Raw genomic sequence first — 19,051 nt, forward strand, 5'->3', positions numbered from 1 at the left:
GGTGGTAGGTGGGTGGTAGTTTACATTTTACAATTTACATTTTACATTAACAGTGAGGTTAAGGAAAAATGTGTCAAGTCTTTCATTTATAGGCGACACTCCCCAAAGGCTTGTGCATCATGGTCTAAGGTGTGTGCTTCAAGTGTGCCTTGTATACTTTTTGCATATAAGTATATGAGGAGTACGTATATGGAGAGTTTGTCTTCAGTTGTTGAACTTAGTCTAATATATGGTTTAAACATAAAAAGAAGAATCTTTGATGTAGAATGGGAAGGGAGAATAGGAGAGAGGATGGGATGAGAGAAACATGCAAGGGACACAACCTCATCTGTAACTATATTCCATGGGCTAAACAAATGGATGAACAACCATGAAAAAACACAAAGCTAAGATACAAGTGAGAAGCTCAATAACTGAAATAAGAATGTCAATATCACTTTCAATGAGGACAACCTTCCTTCTCTACATTGAAATGTTCGATGCCTTAAGGGGACTTGGGTCTTGGGCTAAGAAGCACAGACGTTGACACATGACATGATACAAATATGACACAGACACGCCGACACGATAATTTTAAAAAAAATTCAAGACACCACATGAGGGACACGCTTAGAATATATAATTTTATATATTTATTATATGTCTCATATATGAATATATCATTCTAAGACAATAAATAAATGCAATATAATGCTAATTTCTATAAATTGACATTAATTTTCTTGTATCATCGTATTCTAAGTTATTTTGTTCAAACTTATAATTAGCTTCTTGTGTCTTATCAATAGGCACATATGTTTAAGTAATGGACACGTGTGTCCTCCAAATGTCCAAAGTGTGTCTGAGTCTAAATTCTTTTTAAAAAATAGGACACGTTTGGATAAGTGTCGGGCACGTGTCGAGAAAGTGTGCAACACGGACACACCACTTTCTTAGAAGTGTTCGTGCTTCTTAGGTCTTGGGGATGTGCTCTCTCCAAGGTTTAGAGATCGAAACCTCTTAGGTGCTAACAATTCCTTGGGAATCGACCATCGGACTGGGGAAAAATTCTTGAATTAACCGTTGCGGAAAACTCCTTGCTGAGGGCCTGTGCACCCCTGGGGGTTAGTTGTGCTTTGATCTGGACACCCCGGTGCCAATAAAAAATATATATATATATATATATAATTGCACCTCTATATTTAATTTTTAATATGTTTTATTATATTACAATATTTTATTTATTTACTAAATATAAAAATTCAAAATGCTTATGCTTTGATGTCTCGAGCTTACCCCTCACCTTACAAGGGGAATAAAACACCTCACATTACGCATTTGTCTTTAAAAAGATTGGGAAAAGTGTCTTTAGTTTGAGAATTATGATGAAGGATTTTCAGTGTCTTGATACTGAAATATTTTTAAAAGTTCTAAAGATATTCCTGTAACAGATTTGCACATGCACGGCCTCATTTCTTTCTGTAATTTCTCATTTTCCTGCTTATTTGTGAGGTAAATGTGCTTGTTGATAGAAAAACAAGTTTGCAATTCTTGTACGGTTTCAGGCTTGTTACTTGTACTAGGTTTGGTATAAAGCTAGTTCTGCTGTGGTTTTGCTGCAGGTAGATGGAGATACCAGTACGAATGATGCTGTTATTGCATTGGCTAGTGGGTTATCTGGATCAAACAAGATTTCTTCTTTGAACAGTTCTGAGGCAGAACAGTTGCAATCGTGCCTTGATGCAGTATGTTGAGATGCCTCTTTTAACTTTATTCTCATACAGAACGATCAAGATATATGGTCCTTGTTAGAGATGTATTTTTTGTATATTTTATGTTGATGGTAGATCAGTCTTTTCCTTATTCCGTTTAGGTTTTCTTGTAGTATATACATGATTATTAAATAATAAACTTTGAGATTTTCCTCTCCTTTTTTATTTTTTAATTTTTTTAAAGACTACACTAGTGACTAACCTCAACATAAAATATACAAAAAATACATATCTATGACAGTCCTAAATATTATACATGATTATACAATATTGTCATGGTTTTGCCTAGTGGTGAACGCGGATCGGTTGCGGCCACGAAACCCCCAATCTGTCATCCGTCTACCAAATTGGCGGATTGAAGAAAATCAATCCACATCCGTCTGCCAATCCGGCAGATGCGGATTGACGGGTGGATACAAGTCGGTTTGGCGGTTGAAAATTTTACGAATTTTCAACCTAATTCAATTGTACACTTCCTCAAAAAAAATTTCAACATAATTCAATTGTGCACTTCCTAAAAAACACAACCAGGGCAATGCAATATTCATTCACAACAACCTAGGCAATTCAAAAACATAACATTGGACAATATTCACAACCTGGGCAACTTTCTAAAAAATAAGCTTGGCATCCAAAGTTCAAAGTTCAACTTGGGCAATTTAAAGTTCAACCTGGGCAATTAAAATAAGCTGGGCAATACACAACAACCTGGGCAACTTCAACATAATTCATTTTTATTGATTCCAGTGGGCAATGCAAAAACAAGCTGGGCATCCAAAGTTCAAAGTTCTAGTGGGCAATGCAAAAACATTATTCATTACAGTTATCCAAAGTTAAAGTTGAAAATCATCTAAAGTTCAAAAAAAAAAAAAAAAAAAGGTTACAATCCTCCAAAACATTGTGCATCCAACAAACAAACATTGTACATCCAAACAATAATATTACAGTCATCCAAAAAGAAGCAAAAAGTCATTAATTTCCTTGAGCCAAACCATGAGCCATCTAAACCTGCATAACCAAAAAAATGAAATTATTTAATAAGGAAAACACTAAAAAGTCTTAAACTTAAAACAAGTAAACATATGTTAACAACATTTAACAAAGGGGAGGGGTATTTTACCAATGATATTAAATTTCAATAAAACTAGGTTCCGGACTTGGGCTTGAACAAGAACTTGATTCCGAAACAATTACACATAAAACATAACACAAGAAAAACATGTGAAGTGAAAATAATGAATTTTGAATAATACAAAATAACTGAAATTCAAAACAAAATAAATCATTGAATGTATTACCCAAATCATATTGTTGTTCAAATTCTTCCCATGTTACACGGACTTGGGTGCGGGTGTTGGTGGGTGCGTATCTAAGGGTCAAACACTTCAAAATTAAAAATTGGGGTTACGTGGATATGGACCCAAATTTGGATATGGGTACGGGAATACGTTGAATAGTTATTTTTTTTAAATATATTTATTATATGAAGATGAGTTAAAAAAGTTAAGGAATAACAAATTTTGTTAAAAAAATAACAAATAAAATATAAATAATAAATAAAAATTATTTTAGACATAAAATAAATTATTTTTATGTTAGACATAAAAATTATAATATTTATAATATATTATAATATACAATATTTTTTTGAGTAAATATTATATAATATGAATACTATTATATATTATTATATTTGGGCAAATTACCAACACCCCCTCGAGGTTTGACTAAAATATGGATTCCTCCCTGAGGTTTGAAAAATTACAAATTGCCTCTTGAGGGTTATATTTGCATAACAAATTATGGGGCAATTTGTTATGCAAATATAAACTTCAAGAGGCAATTTGTTATGCAAATATAAACCTCAGGGGGCAGGATGTAATTTCTCAAATCTCAGGAGGGGAATTTGTATATTAGTCAAACCTCGAGGGGGGTGTTGGTAATTTGCCCATTATATTAATATATCATTTATAAATAAAAACTAGAGAAAGAGAACGGAAAAGAAGAGAAGACAGTCAAAGAAGAGAGAGAGAGAGAGAGAGAGAGAGAGGAGAAGAGAAGAAGATAGAAGAGACAGAGAGAGAGAGAGAGGTCGAGACCAAAGGGGAATCGAAGCCTTAGGGTGGAATCGGCTTTGAGATGTTGATTTTCAGATCTCCTTCAATTCGGTCTAGTTCGCGACTTGGGTTCGCACTTTGATCTTGCTTCGCGACTCGACTTGCTTCGCAAAGGTGAGTTTCAGCCCCCCCCTCTCTCTCTCTCTCTCTCTCTCTCTCTCAACAACCCTTCTTCTTTCTCCTCTCATGTCAGCCGTGTCCGAGAAAATCATGCTAAATCCGACACATATCTCACACCCGCACCCATATCGTGTCGTGTCGTGTCGTGTCGACACGGGTACTCTGCCCTAAACCGGCGAGTCCATGTACCACAGAATTCTTCAACATCATTCATTGCTTGTCGAAGGCATATTGGAATGTTACTTTAGAGCCAATTTTGTGTAAAAATAAGAACCTCTACCATCTTTGGAGCAAGTGAACTACGAAATGGATCAAGTATACGACCTCTTATACTAAAAGCCGACTCAGAAGCAATAGTGGAAATAGGAATTGCCAACACATCTCATGCTATAAGTGATAACACTCTATACTTTGTTGCATTAATCTTCCACCACTCCAAGATGTCAAATTGACCATTCTTCCCACCTTTCTCAATATCACTCAAGTACTTGTCCAATTTCGACATACTCCCACTACTACAAAATTGCCCCTCAAAAAATGAGTTAAATTGAGAGTTCACAATAGAGTATGGATTATTTTCATCTATCACCATATCTACTGTTTCATTTACATTGGAGGCATGCACATTTGTTAAATCAAGCGTGGCATAATGATTATACAATTGACTCAAACAATTTTTCACCTTGTAACATTTCTTTCACTTTTATCACATCTCCAGCAAAAATTGTTGAAAAACAAAATTGCAAGTATATCATTTTTCTTCAAAGATCAAACACAACCGCAACATACAAAAAGAGATTAATTTTATCCCTATTTCCCCAATACTTGTCAAACTTCTCTTTTATTTTCTTTGCCATTGAAGCCAAAATAGGATCATTGTCTTTGATTAATTGTCCAATCATATTTTCAATGACAAAAATTTCAGTGTAGAATGTATTTGAAGTAACAAATAAAGATTCAGAAAATCTCTTTGTTGCATTGTAGAGCATTCTAAGAAATTTCAAAAACACTCTACAATTATCCCAATCCTCGGCTGTAAGCATCTCTGTCCACTCACCCCCTTCATTATCCAAAAAGTAGTGTTTATAATTGTAGTCCTCCTCACCCATTCTTTAAAAAGCACTCTCAAATTTTTCCACCGCCTTCAACATAAGATATGTGAAATTCCACCGTGTTGGCACATCTAGGCACAAGAGACTCTTACGCTCAATTTTCAAACTTTTCCCATACTTTTTAAAAGTGTCCAGGCAGTTTGGAGAAAACCTCACATACCTCACTGCATGCCTCACATTCGCTATACAAGACTCAAGGTCCTTCAATCCATTACCAACAATGAGATTTAGAACATGCGCACAACAACGCATATATAAAAATTCATGGTTCAAGACAGTTCCCTTCTATGGTTTTGTGGTTCGTTTCAAGAATCTAATGCTTAGATTATTGGAACTCGCATTGTCAACAGTTAAAGTAAAAAGGCCATCAATGTCCCACTCTTTTAAGAGTGTCGCAATTTTTTTACCAAGAGTCTCTCTTTTGTGGTCTTCAACTTGACAAAAATTTATGATCCTCTTTTGTAACTTCCAATCATCATCAATGAAATGTGCAGTTAGACACATATAACACAAATTTTGTATGGAAGTCCATGTGTCTGTGGTAAAGCAAATTCTACGCCATTTCACAATTTTCTTCAACCTCTCCCTTTCTTTGGTGTATATGTCTGCAATGTCCCTAGCAATGGTATATCGAGATGGGACCTTGAACTTGGGTTGCATGACATTAGAAAACCTCTTAAAACCAACCCTGTCTACAAATAATTCATCAATTACTATCATCTCAACAAGATACCTCTTAGCAACTTCTATAGAAAATGACTTAGCCACAACATCAACAACACCCTCTCCTCTCCACCAATTTCTCTAGGTTGAAATCCCAATGATTGTTGCCTATGAGTATCTGTTAAAAATGATGTATTATTGATTGATGTATTGTTATGTTTACAATGATTCATATATATAGAAGAGCAGAAGGTAGTAGGTGAAGTAGGTGAAGGGGAGTAGGTGAAGTGGTAGGTGTAGTAGGTGGAGTAGGTGATGGTAGGTTTGGTGGTAGGTGATAGGTTTTGACAGTCCCTCGCAAACTCAAGGGGGATAGGAACTAACCAACTTGAGTTTGGAGAGAGTAACAAAACAAGAAAATACATAAAAATAAAAGAGGATAGGAGACACTGTATGGTCGTGTCAGACCGTTGGTGAAGGCACTGTATGGTGGTGTCATAACGTTGTAGAGGACACTGTATGGTTGTGTCATAACGTTGTAGAGGACACTGTATGGTGGTGTCATAACGTTGTAGAGGACACTGTATGGTTGTGGCAGACCGTTGGAGAAGCTAACCGGAATCAATGTCGGGACAGTTTATGGGGTCATGTCGGACTGTTGGAGAAGTCGCACCCTCAAAAGGTGTGCCCAATCTTTCAAAAGGCGTGCCATCAAAAGGCGTGCCCAATCCATAAAAAGGCGTGCCAAGGTGTCGTCGAGCGCCGAGCGGCGCATGATGCGCGTGTCGGCCTTGGCTATTTAACCAAGACGAAGGCTGAGGCTGAGGCAAAAGCTGAGACAAAAAAACTGAGAGAAACCTCTGAAAAACTCTTCGTTTTCTGAGAGAGATTCGCTGTAACACGCTGTTGCCCAGAAAATGGCTTCGTCTTCCCGTGGTCTGCTCACTCTCTTTCCAGACCTCAACGAGTCAACAAGAGAGACAACTGGTGTGGTGGCCCGTGAACCTCAACCAAACACCTCTGGTTTTGCTCCGTTGAACTTTCCGATGCGGTCGGTGGAGCAAAAAATGGCAGTTCAAACGGATATTGAAGCCAATCAGTATACATTGAAGTCATGTGTGGAAACCATGACTGCGGTCAAAAACTTGTCGCACCGGCTGCAGAGTAGGACAAATGAGGTGCAGCAGTTAAACGCCCAACTGGCTCTGCTCCAGCGCATGTGTAAGGATGCGCGAGCAGAGATAAGTGTGCTAAAGACGGAAAATAAGGAGCTGAAGCGGAAGGCCACCGTTATGTTCCGATTTGGAGGTCCGCCATATGCTGCAGTGGAGGAGCAGGGTGGAGTGATCGTGCCCAGTGGAGTGGGAAACACGGAGGCAGCACCGGCAAGGGCCGCTCAGGACGGAGGCAAGAAGAAAAGACCGGCGACAGAGTAGAGAAGAGAAAAGAAAAAGCCGCCCTGCGTGAGGGAGGTTGTGTGGTTGTTTTGTTTGTTTGTTGGGTTTTTTTTTTTTTTTTTTTGGTTGTGGTTGTTTGGGGTTGTGGTGTAAAATAGTGAACGGGGTTAATCCCAACAGAAATAAAACAAAGATTGTGAGATGTGGAATGTGCTTGGTGTGGTTTTTGTTTTGTTTTGTTTAATAATAAGAATAAGAATAAAAAAGATAAAGAAAAGATAAAAAATAAAATAATGGATTGAAAAACCAGTGATGGTGTAATGTTCACGTGGGTTTCTTGGCCCACGGTTTTTTTTTTTTTTTTTTTTTTAATGAAATGAAATAAAAAAAATATTTTGGTGCAGCTAAGTTTTAGTGGGGACTCGAGCGGATGAGCTAGTGGTGTTAAAGGGATTAAAAGAAATAAATAAAGAAAGAGTGTGATGATGGATATGGAAAGTGGTCACGTGGATGTCCTTGAGTAGAGAGATTGGTCACCATTGGATGTCCTTTCCATTCTTTTGCCCCATCTCTCTCTGCCTCTCTTTCCTTCGACCCAAAGAACAAAATAAATTTCCAAACCCAGATCTCAAAATAAGCAATAAAGGTGACTTCTTTTAGTCTCAAAGAAAAATGGATTCCAAATGGTGGGTTTTGGCAATGACGTTGGTATTGGCAATGGCGATTGAGTGCATTGCGGATGGAGATTCATCGGTACCGATACGGACCAAGACAGTTTGAGAATCTCTTCTCCAAGAGGAACGCGCCGGTGGCACACGCCGTGGGATTTTGGGATTACAAGTCTTTCATCACCGCCGGCGGTAAGCAAATGGGGATGTTGGAGGTCGCCGCCTTCCTCGGCCATGTCGGTAGCAAAACTTCTTATGGTTATGGTGTGGCCACCGGAAGACCCCATGCTGAGATCGAGCACCAACTGTTCGGCAGATTGCATTTGGCGATCCTTGTTAACTTCAATAGCATTCGAGGCCGGTGATCCGAGTCCGCCGAATGGAGAGTTCATAAACTGAGAAGATTTTCTCGCGACATCCTTGGGGTCGATCGCGATGGCTTTGTCGGCTTCGTCGGCGGCGGACTTGGTGAGGGAAGCCGCGGCGGAGTTGTCGATGGCGGATCCTTATATGGATACTTTGTACAATTTTTCAAATGACTTAACAAATTACTTGTTTCATGACTCTTAAACCCTGCCATATATTCTTTCTTATAATACTTGCGTATAGTCCTATCTTTCCCATCAATACCCTTAATCTTTTCAAAATGATCCCAAGCCTTTGATGTTGTTCTCCCACTATTACTAGTTTTGGCCAGGGGTGGTCTAGGAGGGGGAGCATTAGATTGGGTAGAGGGGTCAATAGAAGATGATTCGGGCTCAGCATCCGGACTCACAAAAAATGTTTCTTCCCTTGGAGGATCCATGACCAAAAGATTATCAAAGAAACTGCCAAAAAATTCAATAAAAAATCATTCAAAATATACTTTTCAAATCCACAGAAACTAGAAGCATTCTCAATATCCTATGAAGAAGCATTCTTAATAAATTGATTTCATAGTTAATTTATTTACCATTTTTATTTTTCTTTCTTAATGAAAGATTGACTATGATTTTGTACATGATCCAGTGAGTAAAAAACAATGAACGAGAAAGGAAAAAAAAATGGAATGCTACAAGCAGGCTATTCCTCTACTGCTACAAGCTTAAACATAGTTCTGTAACCTAAGAAATAAGGGGAATTGTGATATTTATATATTTGGAAATGTGATATATAATACATATTTAATATATTGGACGAGGGGTGATATCCGTTGTGAATGCAAGCTAATTTGCTGAATTACGTAAATTTGATATCTTTTTTCACGGTGGTGACTCTTACCCATATTTACTTTAACTCTATTATTATTTATTTATTTTGGTAAATACTCCAACATCAAGCATTTTGCTTAAACAAAACATCAACATAAGGCCACAATTATTGCTCCATTGATACTGAAAATCTGATACAATAGTGATGAACTTCAGGGTAGGTAGAATATACTTCATATATTTTAATTTGAAAACAGAAATCAAGGAAATGTTGGCAAAAAGATGACAATTTTGGGAAAATGATTTACAGTTGCTCACCAAACTATACTGAAACAGGGAAATTCACTGGATAATCAGGTTTGGGATCAAATTGAAGTTCTAAATGCAAATTTTTTATGTCAAACCCAAGTCATGAAAGTAACAGTAAAGCCACACCCAAAACAAAAAATGCAGATGTGAAGGTGGTGATAGAACCAATTCAAGAAAATCAAGAAAGCAGACACAAACACAGTGAACAAAGATCAAAGCACACCATCATATAACCTACATGATTTACATAACACACTATCATAACACGCATCGTCTTAAAACTTCAGGCACAAAACCTGAGCTTGAAAAGCAATTCTCGTGAGCTCTCCGAATCGCCTGTATTCTAATCTAGAAAACCCAAATTTAAGACAGTCATAAGATCAAGCAGATGTGTTTTACTAGAAAAAACTAACCCAAATACGTTCACCTACTAACAAATCATAAAACAAAATTAAACAACCAGATCCAATTACCGAATAGTGAACATGTATTTTCTTGAGAAAGTTGCAGTAGTTTTTCTCGGGAACCAAACAAAAGGGGAAAGGTGAAAAAATCAAAAACCCAGCAAAGGGGGAGAAGAAGAGAGGAAGAGAAAAAGAGAAGAGAAGAAGAGGAAAGAAGAAGAGAGAGAGAGAGAGAGCGAGAGAGAGGGATACCTCAGTTTAGATCGCCATTTAGTGTAGATCGATCGCCGTTCAGAACGTCGGATGATGGGTAGGGTAGAGAGAGATAGAGAGAGTGTCTGTGTGTGTTGTGTTTGTGTTATGTTGTGTCTATCTGTCTGTCGAAGAAATTAGGGTAAAAAACTGAGGTGTATCAGAAAGAAAAGGGGCTGAGGCGTAAAAGAAATATATATATATATAAATTTAAATTTTAAAAAAAAAAAAGAATTAAAAAAAAAGGTGACATGGGCGGGTCGGCTTTGCTGGGTAAAATGGCGGATCACCCGCCACCCAGCCCGAACCCAGGAAAACACAAAAACTGGGCCCGCACCCGCCTGCCACATGCCACGCATCCATCTGTTATGGGTTGGGTTGGGTCGGGCGGTTCTAGCGGGCCGGTGGATTCGCTGCACAGCCTTAGTTTGCCAGATTTAAGATTTCTGCTTAAGAATATCATTAATGAGTTTGTGAAAAACAATTTGCATGCTTTTCTGGTTTACACCTTGCTACTGCAGTGGTGTGAATCACTTGCATCTTATACTACTGTTGCCTACTCAACTTTTCACAGTTTTGTTTTGTGAAAAATCTGTATATCTTCCAATACTTTATGTGACATTTTTTGATTTATTGTTGTTTTAACTCAGCGGGCAAGGTTTTCATGTTTACTTTCTTTTTTGCCCCCAGTTCTCATGGTACTATGATTTGAATGTCTTTTATCTAAAGAAAAAAGTGTCTTAGATGCTTTGATGGCAGTAGATTTTCCCAGCATGGATCTAAGATAAAGAAGGGATATTGTCTAGTTTCCACCAGCATTGGCCTTGTCTTGTTATTGAACTCCAACCATGAGGAAGGGGGTACTAATGTTTCAGTGGGGTTATCTTTACTTCTAGGTTGGCCCTTTTTTGATCTCCTTCCAAGCACAAATGCCCCTCATTGTAGGATCATATTTTCCTCTTGGCAGGGCTGTTCATGAGATGGTCCATGACAGTTTACAGGCCTGGATTTTTCTAAAATTAGTTTGACCTGCTCTGGGCTGAATTTACTGAGAATTTGGTGTACTTCTTTCAGGTAATGCAAGGTCTTGCAAAATCAATAGCTTGGGATGGAGAAGGAGCAACATGCCTGATTGAGGTCTGTATCTTTTTCTAAAGATAATTAACTTAATCTAAGCCTAATCCTGGTCCCTGTATATGCATGTCCGCCACTATTAACATTATAAAAATGGCTACTGGCATATATAAGCAAATGCAAAGTGGAGTCCTGAATCTGATCAAATCACAATCAAGCAGTGCAAAATACAAGATTTACATTACTGAAACTGCATTCATCATTTGAATAAGCTTCAGAAGCTCAAAATTGTTCTGCATTTTATTCGCGTTCAATTCTTCTTTATCTTCCCCTCTTCTCCAAATAGCTTAGATGACCTTTTCATAATATTTCTTTGTGGTCATTGTAGACACAAATTTTAAAACATGAAGTGTTTCAGTACATTTCAAAATTTTATGTTACAAATGTCCACTGTTTAGTTTTTGGACTAAACAGTGTTGATTATTTGAATAGCCGGTTCCTATTTCCGATTTGTATTCCAGATCGTTAATCATTTTATATAAATGAAACCTTTGATTAATGAAGAACAAAATAAATAATAAAAGACAATTTAAGAAAAATAAATATTTTATTGAAATTGTTATGGGTTTTGAACCCTCGAATACAAAGTACAATTCTTGAGTTTGGAACCCTTTACCTATTCATCGCCATTCTGCGTTTGTAGCGTAGACTCTTCAGTTCTCTGGATTTCTCTTCTTCTTTCTTGTAACGACTTCTTTAGCTCTTAATTTCTTTCTCTTTCTCTCTCTGATTTTCTCACTTCTGATTTTCATCTTGTGTGATGGTCCTCATAGTTATAGAGGGCCATCCAGGTGATAAGAATGCCTCATCCTCAATTTGAATTTCAAATTAAATGATAGTGCCATTTGAATTTTGAATGATAGCGCTATATGATTAATCGTGTATCCGATTAATCGGATTGATCTTTGGAGTTTCATCCTGTGTAGTGTCCTTGCTGTGGGCTCTATAGGTGTCATCTTTCGTGGGCTCCACGTGTCATTTGAGTATCTTGAATAACATCGTTGAGATACATCGTCATTTTATTTATGCACTTCAACAGATCATATTGATCTTTTTTAGGAAGTAATTGCTTACTGTAGAAAATTTAATGTATAAAGAGAAATAGAGAATTGTATTATTGATTGATTTCTAATAGATGTGTTGTGTTTATTACAATTACAAGGATTCCTATTATATAGGAGTGTGTTTGGGAGTAGGTGGAGAGTAGGTGAAGTGGAGGTGGTAGTGGTGTAGTGGGTTAGGTTTAGTGGAGGTGGAGGTAGTAGTGGTGTAGTGGGTTAGGTTTAGTGGAGTAGGTGAGGTGGTAGTGGTGGTAGGTTTATGGTAAATTCTAACAGCCCCCCGCAAACTCAAGGAGGATAGAAACTAACCAACTTGAGTTTGAAGAGAGGAACAAAACAAGAAAATACATAAAAATAAAAAAGGATAAGAGACACTGTATGGTCGTGTCAGACCATTGGTGAAGACACTGGATGGTGGTGTCATAACGTTGTAGAGGACACTGTATGGGGGTGTCATAACCATGTAGAGGACACTGTATGGTGGTGTCATAACGATGTAGAAGGCAGTTTATGGGGTCATGTCGGACCGTTGTAGCAGACACTGTGTGGTCGTGTCAGACCGATGTAGAAGACAGTTTATGGGGTCATGTCGGACCGATGTAGAAGACAGTTTACGGGGTCATGTCGGACCGTTGTAACAGACACTGTTGTGACAGTTTACGGAGTCTTGCTGGACCCTTGTAGAAACTAACCGGAATCAATGTCGGGACAGTTTACAGAGTCTTGTCGGACCCTTGAAGGAGCTAACCGGAATCAGTGTCGGGACAGTTTACAGAGTCTTGTCGGACCCTTGTAGAAACTAACCGGAATCTATGTCGGGACAGTTTACAGAGTCTTGTCGGACCCTTGTAAAAGTTGCACCCTCAAAAGGTGTGCCCATTTTTGTCAAAAAGGCGTGCCATCAAAAGGCGTGCCCAATTCATCAAAAGACGAGCCATCAAAAGGCGCGCCAGACACGCGGCGATGCACGTGATCAACAGTGCGCGTGTCGGCCGCTTCGTCAGTGTCGATATAAACCAATGCGGAGGCTGTGGAAACCAGTCTGAAACTCTCTGAACATTGTCATTCGGAAACACTCGGTAAAGACTTTGTATCCAACCCTTCTCTGAAACATCTGAACAATGGCCTCTTCTTCCCGTTCAGCTACCCAGAATACGGCATCTTCATCCCGTGGTCTACTCACTCTCTTTCCCGACCTCAATGAGTCAACAAGAGAGATAACTGGTGCGGTGGCACTGGAACCTCGGTGTTTGCTCCGTTGAACTTTCCGATGCAGTCGGTGGAGCAAAAAATGGCGGTGCAAACTGATATTGAGGCCAATCAGTATACTTTGAAGTCCTGTGTGGAGACGATGACGGCAGTCACAAACTTGTCGCACCGGCTGCAGAGTAGGACAAATGAGGTGCAGCATTTAAACGGCCAACTGGCTCTGCTCCAGCGTATGTATAAGGATGCGCGAGCAGAGATAAGTATGCTAAAGGCGGAAAACAAGGAGCTGAAGCGGAAGGCCACCGTTATGTTCCGATTTGGAGGGCCGCCATATGCTGCAGTGGAGGAGCAGGGAGTAGTGATCATGCCCAGTGGAGTGGGAAACATGGAGGCAACACCGTCAAGGGCCGCCCAGGACGGAGGTAAGAAGAAGAGACTGGCTGCAGAGTAGAGAAGAAAAATCCCACTGTGGGTGTGGTTGTTTTGTTGTTTTTGTTTTTGTTTTTTTTTTTTTTGTTTTTTTGTTTTTTTGTTTTTTTTTTTTGATGTAAAATGGGGATCGGGGTGAGCCCCGACATGAATAAAATGAGTTTGTGGAATGATGAATTTTTTTTTTTTTTTTTTTTTTTTGAAAAGTAAGGGAATCGAATAATAAAAAAATATGGAGATAGTGATGAAATGATAAGCATGGTGATGATGAATATTAATAATGAATAAAAATAGAGCACCAATTAAGTTTTATAATAAAAAATAAAATTTGGGTGGTGGGACAAAAAGATGGTTTATAATAAAAGTGCACATGGGTTGGTTCCAGAGTTATATTGGTCTCTTCAACCACTACCTCTGTCTCTTTGAAAAGTGAAAAGCTAGTCATCTCTCGCTCTCTCTGCACCTGGTCTCTCTCTCTGTGGCATGAACTGGTTTGGAGATGAAGAGATCACACGCATACACACATGCATCTCTCTCTCTCTCTCTAGATCCATGAGTCTCTTCGGTCTGGGCAGGAACCAAAGGACATTTCGCCCGGAGTAAGGGGGCACAGCTGAGAAAGCACATTGATGCAACATTAGGGAGTGGAAATCTGAGAGAAGCAGTAAGACTTCCTCCAGGGGAGGACGCTAATGAATGGCTGGCTGTCAACACTGTGGACTTCTTCAACCAGGTGAACTTGCTGTATGGTACCCTCACAGAGTTCTGCACTCCAGAAAACTGTCCTACAATGACTGCAGGCCCCAAGTATGAGTACAGATGGGCAGATGGTGTACAAATCAAGAAACCAATTGAAGTTTCAGCTCCAAAATATGTTGAATATATTGAAAACAGGGAAAGGAAAATGGAGGAAAAGATGGATGTGGATGGTGGAAATAATAGAGTGGATGATTCTCCGAGCCCAACCCCGAGAGAGAGAGATATCAAGCATCTCTTGTGTATATGAGCTGGTCTATGGTCTGTGTGGAGGATGGGTCTGGAAAAGCTTGGTCTTCGTTGGCAGCCATTGTAAAGGCAGAGAAGAGCTTAATTATGGAAGAAGGTATGTGTAAAAAAAACAAGCAGACTAGGTTGAGGTCCGGCGGGCGGCTAAGGTGAGGTTGCCGCCCGCCGGGAAGCGAAAATACTAGATTCTTAAACCTGTTCTGATACCATGTAGAAAATTTAATGTATAAAGAGAAATAGAGAATTGTATTATTGATTGATTTCTAATAGATGTGTTGTGTTTATTACAATTACAAGGATTCCTATTATATAGGAGTGTATTTGGGAGTAGGTGGAGAGTAGGTGAAGTGGAGGTGGTAGTGGTGTAGTGGGTTAGGTTTAGTGGAGGTGGAGGTAGTAGTGGTGTAGTGGGTTAGGTTTAGTGGAGTAGGTGAGGTGGTAGTGGTGGTAGGTTTATGGTAAATTCTAACACTTACAACATTCCTATCATAGGCTCTATACGTGTCATAAATTTAGTTGAAATTTATGTGCCAACAGTCATTTTCTTTTCTTTATTAGTATTCAATCTTAAAGTGCTTTATGTAACTACTTTTGTTTGCTAGTCGATCTGATTTTGGATTTGATTATAGTTCTCCAATTAATTATATTTCTTTGAGTTATGTTACAAGTGTAATTTCATTTGTCAATTGCATGATGTGGACAGAAGTAACTGGATGTTTCCATTTGTGTGGGCATAGAGGTCATTATATTTTCCAGCTAATTCTTTGTTAGATGTACAGGTCAGAGTAACTGGTGCAGGCAGTGAAGCTGAAGCAGCAAAGGTTGCACGCTCAGTAGCATCTTCTTCACTTGCCAAGGCACGGTTCTATACACAAAACATCTGTTATGATTGAACTTATTTATTACGTAAGGCTGTGTTGGATCATGGATTTGGATAGAGATTTGGAAATGGAAAGGGAAAAGGTGGGTGAAATGTAGTTATATTTCATTTACATTTCGCCAACCTTTTCCCATTCCCTTTCCAAATTCCTACCAAAATCCATCATCCAAACACAGCCAAAGTGTCGCTAATTCTAAGTGATCTGTGTTGTTATTAGGCTGCGGTATATGGCAGGGATCCAAATTGGGGACGTATTGCTTGTGCAGCTGGCTATGCAGGGATTCCTTTTGATGCAAATAAACTCTGTATATCACTTGGAGATACTCTGCTTATGGATGGTGGGCAACCACTTCCATTTGACAGGTTAGCAACCTATTTTCTCTTTTGTTTTTATTTTTTGTGGTTTGCTTAAATTTTGAGAATGGGGGAAAGTAATGGAAATAGAATATTAATACATTAAATGTTAAGTCTCTGTTGCTTCTTATAATTTCACTTATAGCAACATCCAGAGTTGCAAACACTATGCAGTATTTCTCCAAACACTCCGAGATGTTATATAGAAGAAGATCCTCCACCAAACACTATGCTTAATTTCCCTTAGAAATATGCAAGATGTAAATCTTGAATACTCTAATCAAGTTCCCAATTTCCCATGCATGTTTCAAGCTGTGATCCTATAATGGGGTTGAATTGGATGCTACGTCTTTCCACAAGTTTTGGGTAAAGTCATGCTATCAGCTTTCACAAGTGTGGTGAGTGGATTTATGAACATTCGGTTGCTCCCCTTCCTACTAAATTGTTGGACTCAACTTTACATCCCTTGATAAAGTGCGCTTGATTAGTCTACCCCCTTTTGACAAATATCACGCCTTCCAACCCACCAATCACCTTTGAAAACATGCTTTGCCTTGGTCTCATAGAGTAAATCCAAAAAGTAGTAGGCAACAACTGCACTCTCAATTCCCCCCCACCCAACCCCATTTTTCTGGAAATGAACCTCTATTGACCAAGACTTCCCACTCAGATGACAAAACTGGAAAATCCCTGTCGATTTTGCCGATGCTTTCCTCATTTAATCACAAACCTATCTCAGCTTATAATCAAGTAGAACAATCAATCTATTAGCGCACCATCACCTTTCTTCCACTTGAAATCTAGACACAGAATCCTCACAATTTCTCAATGATTTTTTTGGGTATGTGGCCCATTCCTCAATGATGTTAAAAGTCTACTCCTTAATCTGCACTGTTTTCTGTCTTACCCCCTTTCTTTTTGTTTCAATCTCAAAGATCTGGAATGGCAGAGGGAGCAGCAATAGTACGCCACAGCAAGGGATCTAAACTCTCTACCTCAACACTATGATCAGATATTTCCTTTTCTTATGGAACATTTCTACCTCATTTTCCCAACTTCCAATCTACAAACTATCTTTCTCTCCAAAACCCAGAAATACTGTCTTTGTATGCATGCACAGATGCATTATTGTGTGTGTGTGTGTGTGTGAGAGAGAGAGAGAGAGAGAGAGGCTTTAGTTTTTTCATTTCTTTCGCAGTGCCATCTTCCACAAGGGAGGTAAATTGGTTTAATTCTTTGATTTTTCTTTTTTCCCAATGTCTTCTTTCACGAGGGAGAAGCGAAAGTAATATGAGCTCTTTTATTTTTTTCCTTTTCTTTTCAGCTTATCATCTTCTCTTGCTTTTTCTTTTCTTCCCTCTCTCTCGTAGTATCACCCCTACCTGCCCTCTTCCCCATTCTTTCAGGCAGGGGTTCCTCTTAACAGTAATCTGACAATGTGTAAATTTTCCAGGGCTACAGCTAGTAATTATCTCAGAAAGGCTGGCGAGACTCATGGTACAGTTGAAATTCAAATATCTATCGGTAAGTTTCCAAAAACTATGCATATTAATACAAGTTAAAACATTTTTTTCTATAGTCTGCATTGCATATCTCATAAAAAAATGTGAACTAAGATGCCGTCTGACCCAAGTAAGCTTTGGGCATGACCATTTATTCTCTAGTCACTTGTACTTCTCTCTATTTAGAATGATGGGTTACTTCATGTAATAACTTTGCCAATCCTTCATGTATGATATACATGCATAGGGTGCAAACTTGTTAGTGGGTGAAACAAACTGTAGTTTGATATTTTTGCTCACGATAGCTGTTGTCTGACAAAGAATCTCATCCAATGATCTGGGTGGATAAAAAATATACATCTGACAGACTTAATACAGTCAGTCATCGCTCTAACTTCATTAAAATGTGGTGGTTTGAGCCAACTAGTTCTAGTTTAGTTGGCCAAGATCTTTGTATCTCACTAGATCAAGGGTTTGAGTCTTGCCCCTCTCCAAACTACAACCTCTGATGTACCCAAAAAAATATGGTGGTTTGGTGAAGTCGGGGAGTCTTTTATTGATAAACAAGGTTCCTTTGTCTATATGCTCTGGATGGATAATATTTGCCAAACAAGTGCATCTTGGGAGGCTTGGGAAGGTGTTGAGCAGTTCGTGGCTGCCTGGTGTCTCTAGAATTTGGAAGTATTTTAACCATTATGTACCTTTGCTGATTATGCCCATCTGGAAGGCTTGAGTTTGAAGAATGGTGGCTGCTTGGTGTTATAATATCTTTTTATTTGTTCTTTACTTATTTTTGCTGAACAATCCAAGCTTGGGGGTCAGGTAAGTTTAGAGCAATTCAAGGTCACTTGAGTTTAATTGATTTTGGATCTCTATCAGGAATTGCTTGTAATTTTGATCTGCTGGAATTTTGGTGGACAAGGGTGAAAGGCATTTATGCTGAACTGAGGTTGCTGACAGAAAGCTAGTGAAAGATGTTTTTATCATGTTTGAATTGTGGATGGTGCTCGATTGTTAGGATTCTGCTGCCAGGGTGATTGCAAAGTTTATTTGGTGCTTGCCTGGTGTTTGTGGGCTGGTTTTGTTTAGTTTTAGTTTTAGTTTTAGTTTGGTTAATTAGATTTTTTTTTTTTGTTTTGTTTTGTTTTGTTGGTTTTGTTGCTCACTTGCTGAGTTGGGTGTTGGGTTGTTTTTTTCTGTTTTGTTTTTGTGGGGCTGTTTTGTAGGCCATATAATAGGCTTGGGTGCTTGTGCCAACCTAGTTGGGACACGCTCTTTAAGCATTTTTCACCATAGCTTCCTCTTTTATTGATGTATTGGAGTGTGTACTCCTTGTACTCAATTTTTTCATCAATAATTATTCTTTTTTTGCCGATAAAAAAAAATGCCTGCATTGTTAACATCAACACTAGCTGCAAATTTTCTTGCCAAAAAAAGATAAATGAAAAAGCACTACATACAGATTTGTTGGCAGCTCATTTCACTTGACCATCC

The 19,051-nt window shown here is 38.6% G+C and overlaps 1 protein-coding gene across 2 annotated transcripts in view; it reads left to right on the forward strand.

Moving 5' to 3' along the window:
- LOC114306132 (arginine biosynthesis protein ArgJ family) overlaps positions 1-19,051 on the forward strand; it is a 45,467-nt gene that overhangs the window by 25,826 nt on the left and 590 nt on the right. Inside the window, exons 12-17 of one of the 2 annotated variants that reach the window (XM_082893235.1) lie at positions 1,602-1,724; positions 11,058-11,120; positions 15,601-15,678; positions 15,919-16,064; positions 17,509-17,579; positions 18,437-19,030. In XM_082893235.1, the coding sequence (XP_082749361.1) occupies positions 1,602-1,724; positions 11,058-11,120; positions 15,601-15,678; positions 15,919-16,064; positions 17,509-17,579; positions 18,437-18,525 (570 nt within the window). In that variant the 3' untranslated portion in view covers positions 18,526-19,030. Of the gene's footprint in view, positions 1-1,601; positions 1,725-11,057; positions 11,121-15,600; positions 15,679-15,918; positions 16,065-17,508; positions 17,580-18,436; positions 19,031-19,051 lie in introns of those variants that run through there. The other variant, XM_082893236.1, reaches the window with a different exon arrangement.

This window comes from Camellia sinensis, chromosome 10 (assembly GCF_055761805.1).
Source record: "Camellia sinensis isolate YWXY chromosome 10, ASM5576180v1, whole genome shotgun sequence".
NCBI lineage: Eukaryota > Viridiplantae > Streptophyta > Magnoliopsida > Ericales > Theaceae > Camellia > Camellia sinensis.